The 22,037-nt window shown below is 40.1% G+C and overlaps 1 protein-coding gene across 2 annotated transcripts in view; it reads left to right on the top strand.

The window, feature by feature from the left end:
- The window catches only part of LOC134800709 (collagen alpha-1(IX) chain-like), a 28,845-nt gene extending 9,591 nt beyond the window's left edge, over positions 1–19,254 (top strand). The window contains exons 4-23 of one of the 2 annotated variants that reach the window (XM_063773219.1): positions 5,152–5,341; positions 6,198–6,275; positions 6,603–6,689; positions 7,014–7,082; positions 7,839–7,874; positions 9,411–9,476; positions 9,619–9,681; positions 9,786–9,881; positions 11,048–11,129; positions 11,523–11,584; positions 12,066–12,165; positions 13,110–13,198; positions 13,709–13,816; positions 14,146–14,256; positions 15,520–15,636; positions 15,779–15,833; positions 16,013–16,114; positions 16,847–17,014; positions 18,368–18,430; positions 19,091–19,254. In XM_063773219.1, the coding sequence (XP_063629289.1) occupies positions 5,152–5,341; positions 6,198–6,275; positions 6,603–6,689; positions 7,014–7,082; positions 7,839–7,874; positions 9,411–9,476; positions 9,619–9,681; positions 9,786–9,881; positions 11,048–11,129; positions 11,523–11,584; positions 12,066–12,165; positions 13,110–13,198; positions 13,709–13,816; positions 14,146–14,256; positions 15,520–15,636; positions 15,779–15,833; positions 16,013–16,114; positions 16,847–17,014; positions 18,368–18,430; positions 19,091–19,191 (1,843 nt within the window). In that variant the 3' untranslated portion in view covers positions 19,192–19,254. Of the gene's footprint in view, positions 1–5,151; positions 5,342–6,197; positions 6,276–6,602; positions 6,690–7,013; positions 7,083–7,838; positions 7,875–9,398; positions 9,477–9,618; positions 9,682–9,785; positions 9,882–11,047; positions 11,130–11,522; positions 11,585–12,065; positions 12,166–13,109; positions 13,199–13,708; positions 13,817–14,145; positions 14,257–15,519; positions 15,637–15,778; positions 15,834–16,012; positions 16,115–16,846; positions 17,015–18,367; positions 18,431–19,090 lie in introns of both variants that reach the window. The other variant, XM_063773218.1, reaches the window with a different exon arrangement.
- Positions 19,255–22,037: the final 2,783 nt, after the last annotated feature.

The raw sequence follows: 22,037 nt of genomic DNA, 5'->3' as shown, positions 1-22,037 counted from the left end.
CTGGGGTATGCATAACTCCATACCCGCCATAAGGTACCTTTGACCGTGGGACGTCACATATATGTAAACCTTACTACACTCTAGTGTCCTTTGTGCTCTGACACTTAGAGACCTTTACATCTCTAAGTCAACTTAGGCTAGTAATTATGTGAAGCTATACTGTCTTTTTATGTAACATACGAGCACAAAATGCCGTGTCTTACAGCTACTCGTACATGTTATTACTATTTTAATATTATTATAGGCCGGTAGCTTGAACATGTCATGCTCGCTTAAAAGTCTTTGCTTACGGTGGCGTCGTTGATCGGGTCGCCACTTTCCCGAATGAAGGTTGAGGGAGGCGATGGCTGAGATACGCGTCATACTCGTGAACGGGTGCTGTTTGTGGAGACTGGTCTGTTTAAGCTAACACAAGCTATTATACTTAGTAACTTTATTTTTATTAATTAATTACAGTGAGACGCCTCATTCTGCTCTCGTATGTTTCTTTTCTCTTAATGAATGTATTAATTATACAGGATATTGACTCTTGGAGACCCTATACATCTCTAAGGATAACTTGATAAACTATATAATCTTATAGTTCTGACACCTAGAGACATTTACACCTCTAAATATTATAGTTTTTTTTTTGTATTTTGTATCTGTATTTTTTATGTAATTCGACATTAAGAGACCATATACATCTCTTAGTAATTGTAATACGTTAGATTGAATTCTTAGTTTTATTTTATAAAATTGTTGATGTTATTATTTTTGCATGTATGTAAATTCAATGATGACGTGTAAAAGTGCCCTTGTGGCCTATTTGCTGAATAAATGTTGATGTTTGATGTTTGATGTTTGATGTGCAAACAGTGTATTTTGTGAATCCCATAAGTAATTGCTCGCACTGCGCTAACCAATGGATTATCAGGAGTATCTAAGACGTACAGCCACAAGGAAGTCCTGCACATAGAGAGAGGAAGCGCCCCAGTGTCCTTACCCGTTGAGCTGGGACTCGCGCCAGGACACCTATCGTCTTTATAATTATTTTTATACTTGAATTGCTTTATATTTCTTGCTTGTATTGCAGTGCAGAGTGCATTTTGTCTCATTCTTGGAATGCAGGCTGCAACACAGCCCGCTATTAGCTCAGAGGACAATCACAATTGTTATTTATGCCAAAAATCTTTCAGAAGTATTAAGGGCCTTAATATACACATCACTAAAGTCCACAGACAGTGCCTCAGTCAAAATGCAGCGCCCCTTGACAACGGGCCATCCTCTACGCCGCCACTCATTTCCCCGTCTGGTCAGGTGGTCACTCCTTTTCACGTTCTCCTTACACTGTTAAAAATTATGTAATTTTAAATTAAATGATGTAATTTTACTGATTTGAATTTCCGTCGCCTCGCACTTAACTCATTTAATAGGTCAGTGCACCGAGAATAACTCTACGGAGGACTGGCATCACCTTTTGCTTTTTGTGTACCATACCCTTTATGTTCGGAACGATGATACTAATATATCGCTTACACAGAAAATTAAGAACAACTGTTCTAACCGGCGCTTTTTACCTGAAAGCAACAATAAAACTTTCTCGGCGTTCAACCGTAAAAAAAATGTTGAGGCTAAGATTAGCGACGGTGACCTGAAGGGAGCTGCTCGTCTTCTATTCTCGAGTGATGTACTATCTCCAGACACCCCAGACACCCTTGTGTCATTACAAGAAAAACATCCCGCAGGTCCCACTACTCCTTATTTTTTGGACCCTCCCATGGCAGACCAGGCGTGCCTGCAAATAAAAAATAAGGATGTCTTAGACGGAATTCTGTCTTTCAAAGCAGGTTCTGCGGCGGGTCTGGACGGGCTTTCTCCCCAGCATTTGAAAGACCTCACGACTCATTACGTGGGTGACGCGGGCGAACGTTTAATCGATTCAATTACCAAATTAATCAATTTCATGTATCTCGGTAAGGTCAACCCCGACATAGTTCCGATTCTTTACGGGGCAAATTTAATCGCCTTGACAAAAAAGGATGGTGGCGTTAGACCAATTGCCGTTGGTACTACATTTAGACGTCTCGCCTCGAAAATTGCCGTAAGATATGTAACGTCCAAGTTACGGCCTCTCTTTGAGCCAGTCCAGCTTGGTTTCGGTGTGAGGGGAGGCTGTGAAGCTGCCGTCCATGCTTTACGCACATACCTTTCCTGCGGGCCTTGTGATGTTCTGGTCAAAATTGACGTGAGGAATGCGTTTAATTCCGTTAATAGAGACGCTTTGCTTGCGGAGGTTAAGAATAATGTCCCTGAAATTTATAACTATCTTCTCCTTTGTTATGCAGATCCTACAAAACTGCTTTACCACGAAAAAGTTTTATCCTCAGAGGTCGGTTGCCAACAAGGCGACCCACTCGGACCTGCAATTTTTAGTTTGGCCGTTAACCGTATAATTCAAAATTTAAAATCTAAATTCAACGTGTGGTATTTGGACGACGGAACCTTAGGCGGTGACTTGGAGACAGTGCTCTCGGATCTGTCGGAGGTAGTATCTAAGTTTCATTCCATTGGACTAGATCTTAACTTTGCTAAGTGCGAACTTTTTACTCGGAATGAATCTTTACGTTCGGAAGATGTGAAACAAAAGTTCGACAGCATGATGCCAGGCATTAAGGTAGTTGACAGAAGCTCACTTTACCTACTGGGGTCGCCAATTTTTGAAGATTCTTTTCAGGGATTTATTTCGGATACCATCCTTAAATTTCAAAGGTACGAGAGTCATCTTCTTGAGATTAGCCCTCATTTCGCAATCACCATCATGAGGTTCAGTCTCTTTGTACCCAAATTGACGTATGTGCTCCGCTGCTGTCCTTTTACAAAATTCCAAAGTTTACTAACACTAGTTGATAACATGGTTAAAGCAAATTTGGAATCAGTTTTGAATATACAGTTGGCCGATGAATCGTGGACCCAAGCGTCTCTTCCAATTCGATACGGTGGGCTAGGGGTACGCAAGATTTCGTGCGTCTCCGCACCGGCGTTTTTGTCTTCTGTTTATAGCACAGCACCTCTCATAGGTAAGATACTACGGGATTTCCCATCAAACTATGAGACTGTTGGCTTGGCGGACGCCAAGAACGCCTGGTCTATTGCCTGCCCGGGCAAAGAATTTCCCGAGAATCGGGAATCACAGAGGGCCTGGGATGACGTCCAGTCCAAAATTATATACGACGACCTTCTTAGCCGCAGCACTGGTTCAGAACGTGCCAGACTCTTGGCGGTGGGGACCAAAGAGGCCGGGGCCTGGTTGCACGCTTTTCCTTCGGTGCACACCGGTACCTTTTTGGAACCCAACACCATGCGCGTGGCAACCTGTTTGCGGCTGGGTGTCCGTGTTTGTGCTCCTCATCGGTGCCCTTGTGGTGCCGATGTCGATGTTCGCGGCCACCACGGACTTTCGTGCCAGAAGAGTGCTGGGCGTTTTTCCAGGCACTCGTCCCTCAACGACATCTTGCGACGCGCGCTCGCCAGCGCTAACGTGCCGGCTTTGCTGGAGCCCTCCGGCGTCCTCAGGGACGATGGTAAGAGGCCGGACGGCATGTCATTGATTCCATGGGAGATGGGGCGGGTGTTGGTGTGGGACACTACATGCGTCGATACACTGGCCCCGTCCCATCTTCATGGCACCTCCGTCTCACCGGGTGCAGCTGCGGATGCGGCTGAGCGAAGAAAAAGGGCTAAGTACAGCCGCATCGGCCAAGAATATAGCTTTACCCCTTTTGGTGTGGAAACACTCGGCCCATGGGGTCCCAGTGCCCTGAAATTTTTCGGAGCGATATCAAAGAGGCTGGTGGATGTGACTGGGGACCGTAGGGCTGGCAGCTTCCTCGCACAGCGCATAAGCATTGCAATTCAGCGTGGTAATGCTGCCAGCGTCTACGGGACCTTGCCGAGGGGTGATTTTTTATTGTAGTTTAGGTTTAAGGATGTTTTATTTTTATTAATTTAGAATAGTTAGATACTTTTAGTTTATAAGTTTTTATACAATGTTTAGAATTAGTACTATGTTATTTGGCACATTACAATTTATCTTACACCTATTGTAAATATTTCCCGCACCTATTACTATCGAAATCTGTTAGGGCCAAAGGTTAACTGGTCGGGAATGCATTCTGGCATTAAGTTCGCCTTTTGTACAACTTTTACGGTTTAAAGTTTAAATAAGTATATATGTGCCAATGCCTCTAATTATTTCGTTACCCACGTAAACTCGTAGGGATTGGATTTGGTTGCTTGCAACACAGCAAGTATTTTCTAATTTTAACATAAGTAATTGATGTGTAGGAAAACATTAACTCAATGCGGCGTTACGAGTCAAATAAAATTAAAATCTTCAAGTTTATAAAATTCGTTACAATTAAACATACATAATAACAAAACTTCTGTGAGACAGACATATTTTTAAATATATTAAGAACGGGTCACTCACGTACTCACGTACTCGGTACGGAGTGAAACATGTCGAGCGTTTTTCGACTTAAAATACGTGAGTGACCCGTTCTATATTTAAACATACAAATTATATATAAATTAGAATAAACCTAAGAATAAGTAAAACTAAATGACTTAACAAATATACTATTATCCCCATTCTGATTATTCCCCTGATCAAATGTGCCAAAAGTACTGGCAGCATTACCTCGCTGAATGACCAGTGATATCTGTTGCACAAGGAAAGAACTAGAGCGAGGGGCGCCGCCCCTTTCCCTTAAGCGTCTTCCTATATATATCCTTAATAAAGGCTTTGGCCTCGGCACACCAAGGCCCCGCCGTCTCGACGGCAACCGGAACAAAATCGTACACTTGTTCATTTCTTAACTCAAGTCAGACTTCTATAAGTTCTATAATATGTATTCTAGTTTGATATAATGAGCTAAAATGAAATGTCGCCAGCATCCTTGGTACAATGCCTCAAGGGCCTATTTTAGATTTAAGCAAGTTATTAACTTCTTTTAGTCTTTAATTTGCGGGGTAATGCTGCCAGTACTTTTGGCACATTTGATCCAGGAGATAATCAGAATGGGGGTAAGTAATAGTATACCACTGTATACCTATTTCTTGTTTGTAAATAAATGATTTGTGTTATGAGCTAAAATAATGGGTTTACAGAAATGTCTTCCCATCCGGCCTTCCTGATCAGTTCAGTGTGGTAGCCACCTTCAATGCCAGAAGCCAGATTAAGCCTTGGATGATTGTACGAGCCACTAAGACTCTTCAGTTCTCTCTCACTTTGCTGCCTCGTATCGAGAAGTTAGCTGTGCTTGTGGAAGGAACTAGACTGATCTTCGATTGTGAGAAGGTAAGTACGACTCATCATCATTATTTTAATTTGATCCACTTCCCGGTTTCCGATTGAGCTGAAATTTTGCATGCATGTATAAATCGGATGACAATGCAATATTATGGTACCATCGAGCTGATCTGATGATGGAGACAGGAGGTGGCCATAGGAACTCTGTGATGAAACAACGCAACCTAATTGTGTTAGGGGTTTTTAGAATTGTCTCGATGAGTATTAGTTGTCTGTCGTAAGAAAAGTACAGTCAGTGATAAAAGCTTGTACTAAAAATGTAATTTTTGCCAAAAACTTATTCATTTCTTGAATGTCTTTTCTGTTTTGCATTGACAAGTTAGCCGCACTGAGAGAAAAATCATCACCAGGAATTAAAAAACAGTTCTGTACTGGGGGAAAAAATGAAGTTTAGTAATAATTATGGACGTTTCACTATTTCTGTAAAGTTTATTTATTTCTACAAACAGCTCAGTAATCCTAAATCTAATTTCAACAAACAGATAATAGAAATTGCAAGAACTAATAGAAATTGCAAAAGTCAATTTGTTCCTATTAGTTGACTCTCCTTGTCCCCGGATTTAGTTAGTTATTTTTGTAATTCTAAGTGTGTTTTTGTTATCCTTTTCTCTCAGTGCGTGCTTGTGGAAGGAACTAGACTGATCTTTGAGTGCTAAAAGGCATGTTCAAAACTTGAAAACCCATAGCTCAGTAAAATTTTGAACAGATTAGGTTTGGAAACCGTCTTGGACTTTGATGACAGCTTTTGAGTTATTTTGTCCGTGATCTATCGAATTATAGTAACACTCGAATGCCTTTGTTTTTTTATTGCCCTATATAGATATATATTTGTTTTTTTTTTCAGTTGTTCAGACCCGGATGGCATAAGCTGCACGTAGCTGTAACCAATGATACGGTCCATGTAGCCGTTGATTGTGAGGAGGTATGTTTTGTGTAGGTACTTGAATGAATAAAGAGACGAAGATATCCTTTGGGTCCGATTGTTATCGCATTTAGACATTCATTATAGTAATTGCAACCTCTGACACAGCAGCTTTAAATGCTAAATTTGGAATAGATCGAAACCAAATAGAAGTGCACTTTCTTCTGTTATCTAATCTAATCTATCTAATACCTTATAAACGAGCAATTCTTGTTTATTTATTTATTTATATATGACGTTGATCAGTCTGTTAAATGCGGTTGGTGCAACTGGCACTTAGTGCATGTGTGACTAAGGTGAGTATCCCATTCTGACTGTTGTTTTCAGCTGGTGCCACAGAACATCACGAGCCACAACTTGAAGAATGCCACCACACTGTCAGTCATGGCGCACGAGGATGGCACCCCGGCTGCTGTTAGTATTTATCTTATTAATTAATTTATTTAAACTTTATTGCACAAAATATATACTTACAACAATGTACAAATGGCGGACTTAATGCCAAATGAATGAATGAATTGATAACGCTTAATGGTTAATAAAATGAATGAATGAATGAATTATCTGGGAGCATGGTAGTGTCCCCGCCAAGACGAGCCAAGTGAAGCGCAAGGGCACTAGGTACCTTTTATCGAAGCGCTTCGTCGTTTTTTTAACCCTCATAACTTGGGTTTGGATTATAATATATCTGATATACACTTAACATTGAAAACTGGATTGTTGTATTTATATTTTCAGGTAGATCTCCAGTGGTTGTCTATGTACTGCAGCCGGTATAACCTGGCCAAAGACAGCTGCGAAGAAATCGTAAGTTTTACTTGTATTTGAGTAGTTTAAGTATTTGAATCCCCAACTAGTCTCATTTAAACTTTAAAAAGAACTTTTAGGTAGGTATTTACATACATATTTAATTACATGTGTATATTGTGCAATTGTGTATCCTTTCGATGGATACTTTCTAATATCTCGCTGAATGTGATATCAAGGAAACAGCACGTATTTAGGTACTTTTCTCAGTCCCTACCAGCAGAGTATCCTTTTTCAGGATACTCTGCTGTTTTTTTAATAGGGAATATTACGCAAAACTCTGCGTAGGGGGCGCCACTAGCACTATCCATCACAATCTGGGTGTCTATCGCGAAACAAGAAAATCGAAATTTCTAATCTAACCTCTCTATCACTCTTGCATATTCGAGCGATAAAGAGGCAGATAACTAAATTTCCACTTTCGCGTTTCCCGATAGGCCCTTGTTAACAAACCACCTTGATGCATCAATGTCATATTTCATTGTCTGTGAAAACTTGTCAAAAAACAGTTTAAGGCACAGTATGTATAAGTTACTCTATGGTTTACTAGCTAGCTTAGTGCTGCACTCTGGCGGCAGAACATTGCAGTAATACCCCCTATTATTATTCCCCTATTTTTAATTAGTACGTATTGTGTGAAATAGACAAGTAACGTTCACTCTCTGTGATTTGAGGAGTAACTACTCGCCAAGCACAACTATGCTAGCCCTGCAGGCATGTTATAATTTTTGTGAAATAAATTTCATTTTTCATCAGGATGAACCAGCACCCATAGTGTCTACCGCTTCTCCTGTGAGTATATATGTGTTTATTAATATTAATTTTGCGAGTTGAATGATTTGGGGTAAATTTTTGAAGAGGGTGTTTTTTCGACATTTGTATGGCAATTTTTTAATTTTGAAAAATCTGATTTATAATCATCGTTTTAGGAAGGGTTCTTAACAACAAAAAATATACTGTAAGAGGCACCTCTGTACTTTTTATAGTTAGCTAGATATGGACGTTTAAAAAGATCGACATTTGTATGGCACTATTTAGCCATTTGTAAGGCGCTTTTGACATGTATAAGGCATTTTCTCGACATTGTATGGCAGTATCAACATGTATATGCCACTATTTATTATTTATGTTGCATTTATAAGACCCTGACGACATTTGTATGGCACCCTCTCGACATCTGTATGACACTATGTCGACATTTGTATGCCACAATCGACATTTTTACGGTCAAAATAGCCGTATAAATGTCGCCATACAAATGTCGCGACATGTCGTCGCCAATAATATTTTTTAGCGATATTTCCTACACAATACAACCGATTCACTTATTTATTTTACTATATATTTTAACACTATATTTGCAACTATTATTATAAAATAAACATTTTTATTTCAACTATGTAACAACGTATTAAGCGTCCATACAAATGTCATTGTAGTCGTACCAAAATATATCGAAAGAGATTCTTACCTGTTTTTAAATAAATTAAACTGTTTCCACGTCCACACTCAATGTCAATCGATGCCCAACTAACCGCACTAAGTATTGCGTCGTAAATTTAATCTAACCGTTATTCAATAGACAAAGAAGATTATAGGGGGTATATTTAAGTCATAACAAAACAGGTGCCGAGCGGGGCAGCGATAAAAAGGCTTCCCTTGTTGTATTAAATAACGCATTAATTTATCAATATGATTAAATCAATTCTCTAGAAGATGCTCTTTATAAAAATACAAAGTTGTTTATAATACGTTGTCTACATCCAAAGTTATGATTTTTTTATTGCGCTATGCCGCCACTGGGACACGCGAAAAAGCGGCATATTTCACCGTTTTTGGAACTTCAAATGCGATTTTGTCAGAAACAAATAATATTTTAGGTACAGTTGTGCATGATTTTTAAAGCATATAATACATTGAATGAAAATATATACATACCCAGTCTTTTAGTCCTATGGACTTCGAGTTTTAGCCGTGGGACAGCAAAAAAAGCCTATTTGAAAATTTACCCATTACAACCATTAATGTATATCTCACGACTGACCTTATGGGCAATTAAAATGGAGCATGAATGGAGCCAGTACAGCGGTGTGACACCGCTACAACGCGATTGGTTGATGAGTACGCATCACGCGCGCGATTCGTCGCAAATATTAGTTGAGCTAGGCTGCACGATTGGCTCGAATTCGTGAGTGACACCGCTGAACTAGTACCATTTTTAGTGCCCGTAAGGCCCGTCCTGAGATATACGCTTCAGATGAGTAGTAGCTAGAGATATTATATTTAAGTAATTAATATTAATTGGAAATTATTTAGCGATTCTTTCAGTTTGAAGCCGGAGCTGACAGGATAGAATTCCCTGCTCTCAACACCTGTAACCAATCCTGCCCGCCGGTGAGTTGATTTTTATTATTAATTAAGCGATTTATGGTACACAATAAACAATATTTTCTAACTCGGGTACTACTTTATAGGTATTTTACTATTCTGTTTTTGACGTAAGCTTTACCTGATCAATATTACCACATAATTTCAGGGTCCTATAGGTCCACCGGGGCCACAGGGAGAACCGGGAATCAGAGGGTTTACAGGTCTACCCGTAAGTACTTTTCTAGGTCTACCCGTTTTTTTATACATGAATTCAAAATAATTCATTTGAATAGGCAATACAGAACCTATTTAATGCAAGAAATGTGTTCACAGGGTGTACGTGGCCTTGAGGGGCCTATGGGGCCCCCAGGGCTCCCGGGGCCCCAAGGCGAGAGGGGCGAGCGGGGACCACCCGGGGAAGTTACATCAGTAAGTCCATACTTTTTTGTCTGTCAGTGTGCTGGCTAAGGATTGTCTGGCCAAAGTCATTTTACGGAAAGTTTAGCACGACATTTTTTAACATAGACAATTTTAGGTACTCGTAGTTATATTAAATATATTATTAAAAACGGGTCACTCACGTATTTTAAGTCGAAAAAAGCTCTGTTACAAAAAGTTTTGTTATTAAAATTACTTACTCGTAGTTCTATTCGGCATCACGAGCTCATTTCAATCCTGAAAAGAGAAAACAAAGTGTCCCAAAATGTCCATACTTTTCTCGTCCATTCCGTTACCACGATGCAAAGATTGTAAAAAATTGAAACAGAATGGAAAAATGGGACTCGTATTTTTTATTATAAAGATCGATAGAGCTTGTGACTTTGAGCAGAACTTATCTTCCAAATATAAAATAAAACGTACCGAAAACCGCCCAGTTATCTTAACACCTAAAGGATGACTCACGTAAAGCCCCCTCCTCACTCGTGCGCGAATCGCGGCGCGAAGCCGCGAACGCGAGTGTGGCGTCGATTTTCGCAGACAGCGAAATCGACTCCACACTCACGTTCGCGGCTTCGCCCGCGATTCACGCGCATAGTCTAAAGGGGGCTTTAGACCGGGCCGCGTCCGGGCTGGAGCTTCCGGTGCTTCGTTTTCTATGGAAAGCATCACGTGATCAAATCATCTGTCATTTTAATTATTACAAGCTTTTATTTAACTTGCAATGTACCTATGTATGGATGTATTATGTTTGTACGGGTAAAATCTTGCAAGCTAAATTTGACCCACTTCCCGGTTTCCGATGAAGCTGAAAATTTGCGTGCATATGTAAGTCGGGTGACAATGCAATATGATGGTACAATCGAGCTGATCTGGTGATGGAGACAGGAGGTGGCCATAGGAACTCTGTGATAAAACAACGCAACCTAATTGTGTTTGGAGTTTTTAGAATAGTCTCGGTGAATATTAGTTGCCTATGTAAAGAAAAGTACAGTCAGCGATAGAGCTTGTACCAAAATGAAATTTTTGCCAAAAGCTTATTCAATGTAGTAAGCTCCGGCCCAGACACGGCCCGGTCGGCCCGGTCTAACGTGAGTCATCCTTAACTTGTTCACAATATTTAAAAAAAATTATATTATTTACCTGAATGTTTTTAGGGAACCGTAGGGGTAGCCGGCCCGCCAGGAAAACCGGGAAAGTCGGGTCGAAAAGGAGAGAGGGGAGACACAGGACAGAAAGGTATCATGCAATAAGCTTAAATTCTTTACATTCATATTTGACCATGAAACAAACTTAAAACATACTTATATTTTACATAATATATCTGGACTATCTTGGGCTCATTTTACTCAGGATCATCAGTATTTTCAATCTTACAGTTAAGAAAGGATGTCCTAAAAAATTTCTGTTCCATTACGTCACGTCTTAGTGTAAAACAGTTTTTCACTCATATGTGCGTGACGTAGTGGAAACTAAAACTTTCATACAAATTTTTGGGACCTGCAGAAAATAACATCCGGACACACGAAAGCATTTTTGCCCAAGATGAAACTGAGACCTTCGCTAATGCTCATGCAGTCTCAGTTAAAAATGAATTATACACCAAACTTACTTTTTTTTATTTTTTTTTAGGTGAGCCGGGTGAAGCAGGGCTGACGGGTCTAGGCGGCCTACCAGGAGAACCAGGCAGAGATGTAAGTTAATAGTTATAAGGGTTCCGTAACTACCTTAAAAGGGAAAAAAAACGGAACCCTTATAGGATCACTTTGTTTTGTTGTCCGTCCGTCCGTCTGTCTGTCTGTCTGTCGAGACCTTTATCTCGGGAACGCGTGGAGGTATCGAGTTGAAATTAACCAAAACCATAATACTCAGGTCTACAGTCTCTTTAAGCAGTGAAAAAATCAAACTTCTAAGTCAAAAAAGTTATGGCCTTTTATGCCGCAAAAATCTCCATATTATAACTAAAGCGCCTTTTAGATAAGCATCAAATCATCATTCATTCATTCATTCATATGGTTTAATTGACAGTTTTACTATAACTAGGTACAGTCAGCATCAAAAGTCTGCGGATTTGGGTGCCTAGCCAAGATGCCAATCATTCGCTCCGAAGCGAACGATACGCTAATGTCTCCCTGTCGCACTAATATGTAAGAGTGATGATTACGCCTGTTATAGGGTAAACGCGGCTCACCTGGGCCTGAGGGGCCTCGAGGGTTCCCGGGACTCCCTGGACCTCCAGGCACCGCTGTTAACATTAACGCTTCACTATTACAAGGTATTGCCCTATACAGAATTGCAAACTCCCAAATTACGCTGCGGTGTCTGTAGCAATTCACCAAGGAGAAGTTTCCAAAGTTGCGAAATTTTCCATACGGAATGTTCTCAGAACTTAAATTTTACGAACCATAAAAATTATTCAGGAAGTCGCTGATGGACACCGCCGTTATCAATTATTTTGACTGACTGTCTTATTTACGAGTTTATTAAAATAACACTAATAGTACATTTTTTGATAATTCTCATACGGAATGTTCTCATTGGAAATTTAATTTAAATTCTCGTGTAAGTTTCCGGAAATTCCCGAGAATGTTACTGAATTTTTGAGAATATTCTGCAACTTGTACATTGCATGGTGGCAACCATTGTGATAAACAATAAAACAACTAATTGTCTTTATTTTTCAGATTAAATATCGATTTAACCTCTTGTGTGTGTAAGATATACATACATAAATAAGGATCATGACCGAATTTTTAGTCATCTATTTGCATTATTTTCGAAAATGATTTTTACAGCACAACCGAGTTTTGAACTCACGAATTTTTACCACCACGTGCGTGCGACTTGCAATCCGGAGGTCGCGGGTTCGAACCCCGGCTCGTACTAATGAGTTTTTCGGAACTTATGTACGAAATATCATTTGATATTTACCAGTCGCTTTTAGGCGAACGAAAACATCGTGAGGAAACCGGACTAATCCCAATAAGGCCTAGTTTACCCTCTGGGTTAAAAGGTCAGAACGCAGTCACTTTCGTAAAAACTAGTGCCTGCGCCACAATTCTTGGGATTCGTTGCCAAGCGGACCCCAGGCTCCCATGAGCCGTGGCAAAATGCCGAGACAACGCGAGGAAGAAGAAGAAGAGATTTTTACCACCTCACTCATATGAAAGGTTAAAATATTATATATAATCAAGTAATGTAGGTATCGGTTATTGACAGGTGCCAAAGGTGACAGAGGGGCACCAGGCAGACGAGGTCTGGATGGGAGTCCAGGACCCGCTGGCGCCCCCGGGGCGAATGGTGCCACGGTACGATATCTTCATACATATTTATTAAGAAGTTTTTGTAATTCTATTTTTTCATATATATTTTCCGACCATACTGAGTTAAGACAATGTATGGCCGCACTATACTTTTAACGACCGGTCTGGCCTAGTGGGTGCCTATAAAGCCGATGGTCCCGGGTTCGAATCCTGGTAAGGGCATTTATTTGTATGATGATACAGATATTTGTTCCTGAGTCATGGTTGTTTTCTATGTATTTAAGTATTTATATATTATATTTATCGTTGTCTGAGTACCCACAACACAAGCTTTCTTGAGCTTACCGTGGGGCTTAGTCAATTTGCGTAAAAATGTCCTATAATATTTATTTATTTATTTATACTTCACGCAAACTTAAAACTTACTTAACTGCCCGTGACCGGTTGCGTCATCACAAAGAAAATACTAAAAGTAGTAAATTATAATTATACCTACCCTTGTTATTACTATATAAACATCGATATGTTATTGACCATGATATTATTTTATTTCAGGGCCCACAGGGGCCACAAGGTCCTGCAGGAGTACCGGGGCCTCCGGGTTTTATAGGCCTCCCTGGGTCAAGCGGACCTCGTGGTGAACGAGGCCAAGACGGAGCACAGGTACTATAATATTTCAAGATCCACTGAGGTTGTATGGAAGGGGCATGTATATATATAGACGCCTTATATTATAGATCTGCAATAATTGATTTTATTTTTATTTTATTTTATTTATTACCGTAGACAAGTTCCACATTCGCATTAATTTAGTTCTGATACTCTATCGTGATCGTGACGGTAAAAAGTGGACGTCCCAAATAAAATATTAAGTAGTGAATACTGTGAATAGCAAGAAACACTATAGTGGCCATAAACATATTGTCTATTATTTGTATGTCATATTTTCATGAATCATGATATTTTGCAAAGTCTTATGTTGATTTTACCAGGGTCGGGAAGGCCCACGAGGCCTGCCAGGCCCACCAGGCCCACCGGGCTCCAACGCTGCCCAGGGTACTACTGTTCCTGGACCACCTGGACCTCCAGGGACCACTGGTCAGGTAAAAGGAGCTGAATATTAAAGGACGGAAATCTTTTGTGTAGATATCTGATTAAAATATAATGATATAAAGCTACGTGACCATCCCTGGATTATCTAGGGCCACCTGGCCCCTATTTCACCACGGCAACAGGTGCGACAATTCGACAAATGTCACTGTTGCTGACGTAACAGGCATCCATGGGCTACGGTTACCGCTTACCATAGGGCGGGCCGTATTCCTGTTTGCCACCATCATTGTATTATTTCAAAAAACTATATTATATCGGCAAAGAACAGGTATTTCTCTTGCCAAGTTTATGATGATGATGATGCTGACAACACAAGATTTAAAAGAACTTTCGGTATTTCTTGACAGGAAATGAGTTCTGTGTCGATTTTTCGTGACAATTGTCGTGTTTCTTGTGACAATTGTCATTAGCTTCGCAAAATAAGTAGGTACTTATTTATTAGCGACATAGTGGAGTTTTTTTTTTATTAAAATGCTGGTGGCAAACAGGCACACCGCCCGTCTGATGGTAAGCAGTTACCGTAGTCTATGGAGACCTGTGACGTCAGTAACAGTGATAACGACAATTGCCGCACCGGTCACCGTGGTGAAATAGGGGCCAGGGATTACAGGGTGGATAAAAGAGAGACTATTAAGGACTGGGAGCTTGTTACAGCCTGGCAAAAAAGACTAGAAATTAAAAAGTGGCGACACAGTAGTGTCGTCCCGTTCTCTTATATTAATTGATTTGAAAGAGACGACACTACAGTGTTGCCACTTTTTAGTTTCTACTCTTGTTTGCCAGGCTGTAACAAGCTCCCAGTCCTTAATAGTCTCTCTTTTATCCACCCAGTAATCCCTGGCCCCTATTTCACCACGGTGACAGGTGCGGCAACGCTAGTTATTATCTAATTTCTGAAGCTTTCGATGGCCTAGGCTAAATTTTAACCAGCGTTTTTAGCTTGCGCCTATTAGAATAAGACATTCTGTTTAACTTCTGTTTAACTGAAATACTTATGTCGAGTTTTGTCGAATCGATAAAGTAGGTAAGGTACCTAATTATAAAAAAAAACCAACGGGTTGCACTCCGGGAGTGCCGGCAGAAGCGAAAACTCAATGACATTGTAACAGTTTTTCGATCAGGTCACGTGTCCGTCTTACGTCTTACGAATCTTACGGTGACGTGACACCTGTCGCGAGTTTAACATTTTTTCCCCATCACAATAAGTGCACAGCGCCGCTAAAGAAGTTTTCACTTCAAAAATCCTTTTACAGAAAGGTGAACAAGGTCTGCCCGGCGTGCCCGGTACTCCAGGAATCGACGGCGCGCCGGGCACCCCAGGACAGAGAGGGCCACCTGGTATTCCGGCACCACACAGTTTGATATCACAGGTAATCAAACAGTTTTATAAAACAGACTAATTGTTTTAAAATTGGAGATTGAATATTTTAATATTGTATCAAATTAGAATTAATACATGTTTCAAATAAGAACGATGTATTGAGATACTAACAAGATTTACGATTTTTGTAGGCATCAACAATATCCGAAAGTGAAGTAAGAAATATTTGCGAAGCCCTTATAAGAGGTAATTATTGTACGTGGATGAGGTAGGTAACAAACTTAAATTATAAGTTATTACTAAAGTTCTTCAATTCCATTATTCCATGATTGATCATAAATGTATTATTTTACCCGAAATTGAACTAAACCCCATTAGCATTTGCACCATCGTCGGAAAAAAATGATGTGCATTTAAATTTTCAGATCGTCTTAAGGAATGGACGCAAGGTCTAGCAGGCCCTCCCGGGCCTCCAGGAATAGGCAGGAGAGGCCCACCTGGAAAACCTGGAATCGTTGGTGCACCTGGTGAGTTACCACTACTCATAACGATTTACTAAAACGCGATGACGATCTTAAGACAATGTTTTTAAACATTTTATTTAGCCGGCGTGATTCGGGAAATGAATTAGAGATTCACTAGATATGAAATAGTAAAGATATGTGACGTACCACGGCAAAAGGTACCTTATGGTGGCTGGCGCTTACGTTATTATTAACGCCGTTCCAATATTCAGCCGGGGCAATGGTACCTTTTGTCCTGGAACGTCACATATCTTTACTATTTCATATATGTATAGTGAATCTTTAATTCATTTCCCGAATCGCGCCTTCACTCCGTATATTTTTGTATACAGTATATTCTCCTATCACTTCCTAATAACTGAGTTGAAATTTTGGGTAAATCCGTTATTCTGATGACAACGCAATATACACAAATATGGAGCTGATCTGATGATGCAGTCGGAAGATAGCCAAAGGAACTCCTCGATGGAAAAAACACAAGTTGAGTTTAGTTGCGTAGACATGCAAAGGAGAGGAGTAGGTACCAGTATATTGTATGTATTGTACAGCCTGGCAAAAAAGAGTAATTAAAAAGTGGCAACACTGTAGTGTTGTCCCTTTCAAATCAATTTATATAAGAGAACGGGACGACACTACAGTGTTGGCACTTTTTAATTTCTACTCTTTTTTGCCAGGCTGTATAAATTTCGAAAATATTTTTGACAGTAAGATTTTCTCATTGAACAATACTCACAGGCACCCGAGGTGAACCTGGAGAGACCGGGCCTCGCGGATACCCCGGCGAGGTCGGCGAACCCGGTAGGCCGGGCGAGGCCGGACCCCGCGGCGACAAGGGCGATAAAGGCGAGAGGGGGGCGGAAGGACGAGGTCTACCAGGCCTGGAGGGTCCAAGGGGTATCGCAGGTCGGTTGTGTTTACATATTTTTTAAGTTCATACCTACTATACGTTGACTCAGCAGGCCCAGCGAGGCCGCGCGTCTCAGGAGCAAAGGCGAGAGAGGGGCGGAGGGACATGGATTACCAGGCCAGGAAGGACCGCATCAGGTAGGATTGCTGGTCAGTTGTATCCAGGAGTTTGGAAGGCTCAAGAGGGATTGTCAAAAGAAAAGTGACGTGTTTTTCATAAATTATTTAGGCTTCGATTTTTCTACACAGGGTGGCCAAAAAATAAGTGCATTACCGTTGCCAGTGAGGTTTTGGGATTACACTGAGTAACTTTTACTATGGGACCAACCCCGAAATCCTTATCTTTTGGCCACCTTGTATAGGATTGCCACTTGGCTAGGTCCCCCTTTACTGGGAGGCGATTTTTGAATTACGAGCGCTCGATTTCTGCACTCAAAAACCTGTTGAAAACGGTGAAATGCTATTTTTGAAATACGAGCGATAGAAATTGGGAATCTAGTGGTATTGACCTCTCGTTTTCAATTCTTCTATAGAATTTAAATGCCTTGTAGTGGAGAGCAGGGGGCCGATTTTTGAAATTCGACCGCTCGATTTCGTGCATTTCGTTCAATAATATCTCCGCTACTAGGTATTTAAATTCTACTAATAGAATTGAAAACGAGTGGTCTATACCACTCGATTCCAAAATTTATATCGCTCGTATTTCAAAAATTAGTATTTCGCCGTTTTCCACCGATTTTCGAGTGACGAAATCGAGCGATCGAATTTCAAAAATCGCCCCCCAGGGCTCGGAACCGGTATTGAAATACCTGTTAATATCGTTCCAAAACCGTTATATTATTTCGTTCATTAAAAAACCGGTTTTGATGGAACGCGAACTAACAAATTACGTTCTCTCTCCTAACCGGTAAGAAGAGGGAACGGAACTTTATGGTTCTCAGGGAACGATATAATACCGGTTACTCTTGGCTTTCGGAGACTCTCGGTTAAACTCGTTGTCATACGTGAAAGAGATAGCAATACTTAGGTACTCGTTCTATCTCGCTTCGATATTTTCAATTTAACCGGTTAATTTCGTTCCTCGAGAACGAAATGAGAACGTATATGGCATAAACCGTTATCTCAAAAGAACAGTTCTTTAACCGGTAACCGCAAACGGAAACGAAATCCTTTTCATTCTCGGGCGAATGAACGAAACCGGTTTGACAAATGAGAACGGTTTCCGAGCCCTGGTGGAGAGTTTTTGAAATCGAGCGATCGAAATTTAAAATTCGGTCCCCTGTCCGAAGGACCCCTGTCGTCGGAAGGAAAAGGAAGTGAGAAGTTATTGACCAAGTTTTTTTTATTTAGGTCCTATTGGCCCACCTGGGCCCGCTGGAAGAACAGGAGACAGAGGAGAGGCTGGTAGAGAAGGTTTGTATTGTAGCCACTACGTTTTGACTTTTATAGGGTAAATTTAATACTAAGTATGAAGAAAAGATTGATTGATTGTTTACTAAGATGAGTAACGCCTAAGAAAAAAATCATGCACCCGAGTTTGATAGATGGAGTTGCTAAGCGGCCTAGGTGTTCAAAATGATTTTGACGCGACTTTATTGTTAAGAGAATATTAAGAGCGTGTCAAGGTAATTATGAACACCTCGCCCGCTTAGCAACTACTGCTGCTGACTGTACGGAGCCGTACAGCGATATTCAGCTGTCAAATTCGAGATAGGATAATTCACCAGTAACTGGCCGCCCTAAACTAAAAATTAATTCTATTTATGTATTTACCTATAAACAGAATTCATTTTAGTATAAGGTTTCAATAACTGGCCACCTTATACTAAAATGAATTCTATTTATAGGTGAATAGAATTCATTTGCAAAGTGGCAAAGTGCAAGAGTGGGCTGGCGAAATACCCTATGATTTTTTCTTAGACTTAACTCATTTACTATTAATAACTCTACTATAAAATATAACGAACTCGGCTTGAATCATAACCTATTCTATCAACTCGCTTGTTGTTTTGTTTTCTATTCACTTGTTGATGATATTAACAAGTAACACCAATATACTATATTGTTTTACAGGGGCTATGGGTCCCCGAGGGGTGCCTGGACCGCGTGGCTCCTGCGATTGCCCCACGGCCGCGTTTTACGCGTATCCACAAGGACTGAACAAAGGACCATAAACTCACAACACAGCTATGGACCATAGACAACCTTACCTCGCGCGGTAGAAGTTAGAAGAACCACGAATACAGTTCCTAAAGCTGGGATCAGACGGTTCACTTGAGTGATTGATTCATTTTTCTTTCATTGCATGTTCACACGGTGCTGGTGCTAAGATAAGCCACTTTTCATTTTCTTTCACTATGGCGTCGAATGAAGTTGTGCGTCTTGGATTAATTTTTATTTGTGATCATTTAATAAAGATGTTAACAAGCAAAAAGCAAAGAAAACGTCGACGGTGGTGAGTGCGAGCTTCGAATACATTGGGGAAACTAGGTGGCCATTGAAGATCCTGAATTGTATCGCAAATGATTGCGGATAAATTTAAGTAATTTTGAAGAATTACTAAGTACTATTAGTTGCATAAGAGGTGGCAGCATTTAAACGGTACAAGAACTTGCATTGCATGCAATATTCGATACATTGCTAATTACAGAGTACCTACCATGAATTCAGTTGATCGACCTAATACCGCAATGTAACGGAGATCGCATGCAAGTTGTGGATCCGTCTAAATGGGTCTTCAGAATTCTGAAATACACCTTCAAGTAAGGAACTTAGGGAGCCTTTGAGACAGGGCTATCTTTCAGAACAGAATAACCTATACAATACATTTTCAAGACTATAGCGTCATCACCAATTTATGCTATGTGTCGACACTTATGGCGTGAACGCGTGCCAAAAACCTGTTTCATACCATTGTATTGTACTGTAGCACGGGCAGGTTATTCGCAACTCGACGACTGGCGCCTATTTTCATACCATATCAAGACTGTTAATAAGGTGTGTCCACATCTGGCAAACACGCCGCGAATGCTCGTTAACTGTGCGAGAATTGCGCTAGAGTCAGATCAAGACAAGTGTTCAACGATTTTGATAGCACACGCAGTGTAAGTATTATTTTAAACGTCAAACTTCTATGAAATTATGACAAATAAATAACACTTGCACTGCGTATGCTATCAAAGTCGTTGCAAACCTTTCTTTTCTTGGTTTTTAGTGATTTGCGATTTACATTAGCGACGCATTTACCTTTGGACGGACTTTTAATAATATCAACACAATACTCGGCGCCTTGCCGTATTTATGTTGCATTGTTAAAATCGTGTGATCTTCAATGTCATCTTTTGTAAATAAATTAAGGTAACCTGCTTAAATAACTGATGGGTTTAAGTAAGTTTATAGACCGACCGCTTAAATGAGTCCTTTAATGAGGTATGACGACTAAGGGTGGCGGAGAAGGGTTACATATCAGAATACCGAAAACTGATTTACCTAATGTTGAATCACCTATGCTTGATTCACCTATTTTTAAATTACCTATCGATCATTTTACCTAAACATTGACTGACCTAAGTTTATAATACCTAAGCTCAAATAACCTAATGGACGAAACACCTAATGCACGATATACCTAATGCACGTTTTACCTACTGCACGTTTCACCTAAAGCTATTATACCTAATGCACGAATCACCTATAGCTGATATACCTAATGGACGATACACCTAAAGCTGATATACCTAATGAACGATGTACCTAAACTTGATTTACCTAATGGACGAAATACCTAAAACTGTTAAACCTATCGCACGAAATACCTAAAGTTGATATACTTCCTGAACGAATTACCTAATTTCGATATGCCTAATGCACGGTATACCTAAAGTCTATATACCTAGTACAAAATTCATATCATTTTGCCGAATGATCAAGTGGCAACTCCACCCAATAAATCGTATGATTTCCCAACCTTACAGTAGAAACTGTTTGTTTGGATAACAATTTAAAAATACACTTTTTGAAACGCTACTTTTTAGGTAGTAGAATGATTTCGTTAGTCTAATACAAAATTAGTTATGTTATCTTATCTTATCAAAAACTAAAGTTAACATCATGACGATGAATAAAAGTCGGTTTTGGCACTGTTTGGTCGTAGTTAACCTAACACGCTCTTCCTCGCTTTGCTCGTCATCGCACCTATCTCGACTTCTTGTATGTCCTAATAATATTCTACTAAACAATAATTATATTTTTGATTTTAGGTACATATTTCGTTCATTAAGTGCATCGACTTCAGGTATTTCGTGCATTAGGTGTATCAAATTTAGGTATTTCTTTCATTAGGTATGTTAACTTTAGGTAATGCGATCATTAGGTATACCGACTTTAGGTAATTCGTGCAGTAGGTATGTATGTTAACTTTAGGCAATTCGATCATTAGGTATACCGAGTTTAGGTATTTCGTGCATTAGGTATACCAACATTAGGTGTTTCGTGAATTAGGTATATTAGCTTTAGGTATTTCGAGTATTAGGTGTTTCAACTTTAGGTAAATCGAGCATAGGTATTCTGAGCTTAGGTAAACCAATTGTAGGTGAAACGTGCAATAGGTAATTCATTCATTAGGTGTTATGAGCTTAGGTTAACTGATCAATAGGTATTTAAAAAAATAGGTGAAACGAGCATAGGTGATTCAACATTAGGTAAATAGATTTTCGGTATTCTGATATGTAACCCGGAGAAGGTGCGGGCGGCATGCGTACGGCGCCCGCACCTTCCCCGCCGTCCTTAGTCGTCCTACCCCGTCGGCCCCGTACCGCGCAGGCGAGGACTCATTTAAGCGGTCGGTCTATAGTATCTACCATTTTAAGCTTGCAGTATGTACGTCAATTAACACGAAGGGAGAACCTACATATCAATGTACCGATTTTTTTTCCTATTAATGCTGTTAAGAACTCGCCTAAATTAATAAATATAATAAAAATGTAGAATAGGTAATATCTATTTTTTTACTATGAACTTT

The sequence above is a fragment of the Cydia splendana genome, chromosome 20 (assembly GCF_910591565.1).
Source record: "Cydia splendana chromosome 20, ilCydSple1.2, whole genome shotgun sequence".
Classification (NCBI taxonomy): domain Eukaryota; kingdom Metazoa; phylum Arthropoda; class Insecta; order Lepidoptera; family Tortricidae; genus Cydia; species Cydia splendana.
The sequence above is the reverse complement of the archived record's forward strand: the minus strand, read 5'-3'. Positions and strand labels throughout refer to the sequence as shown.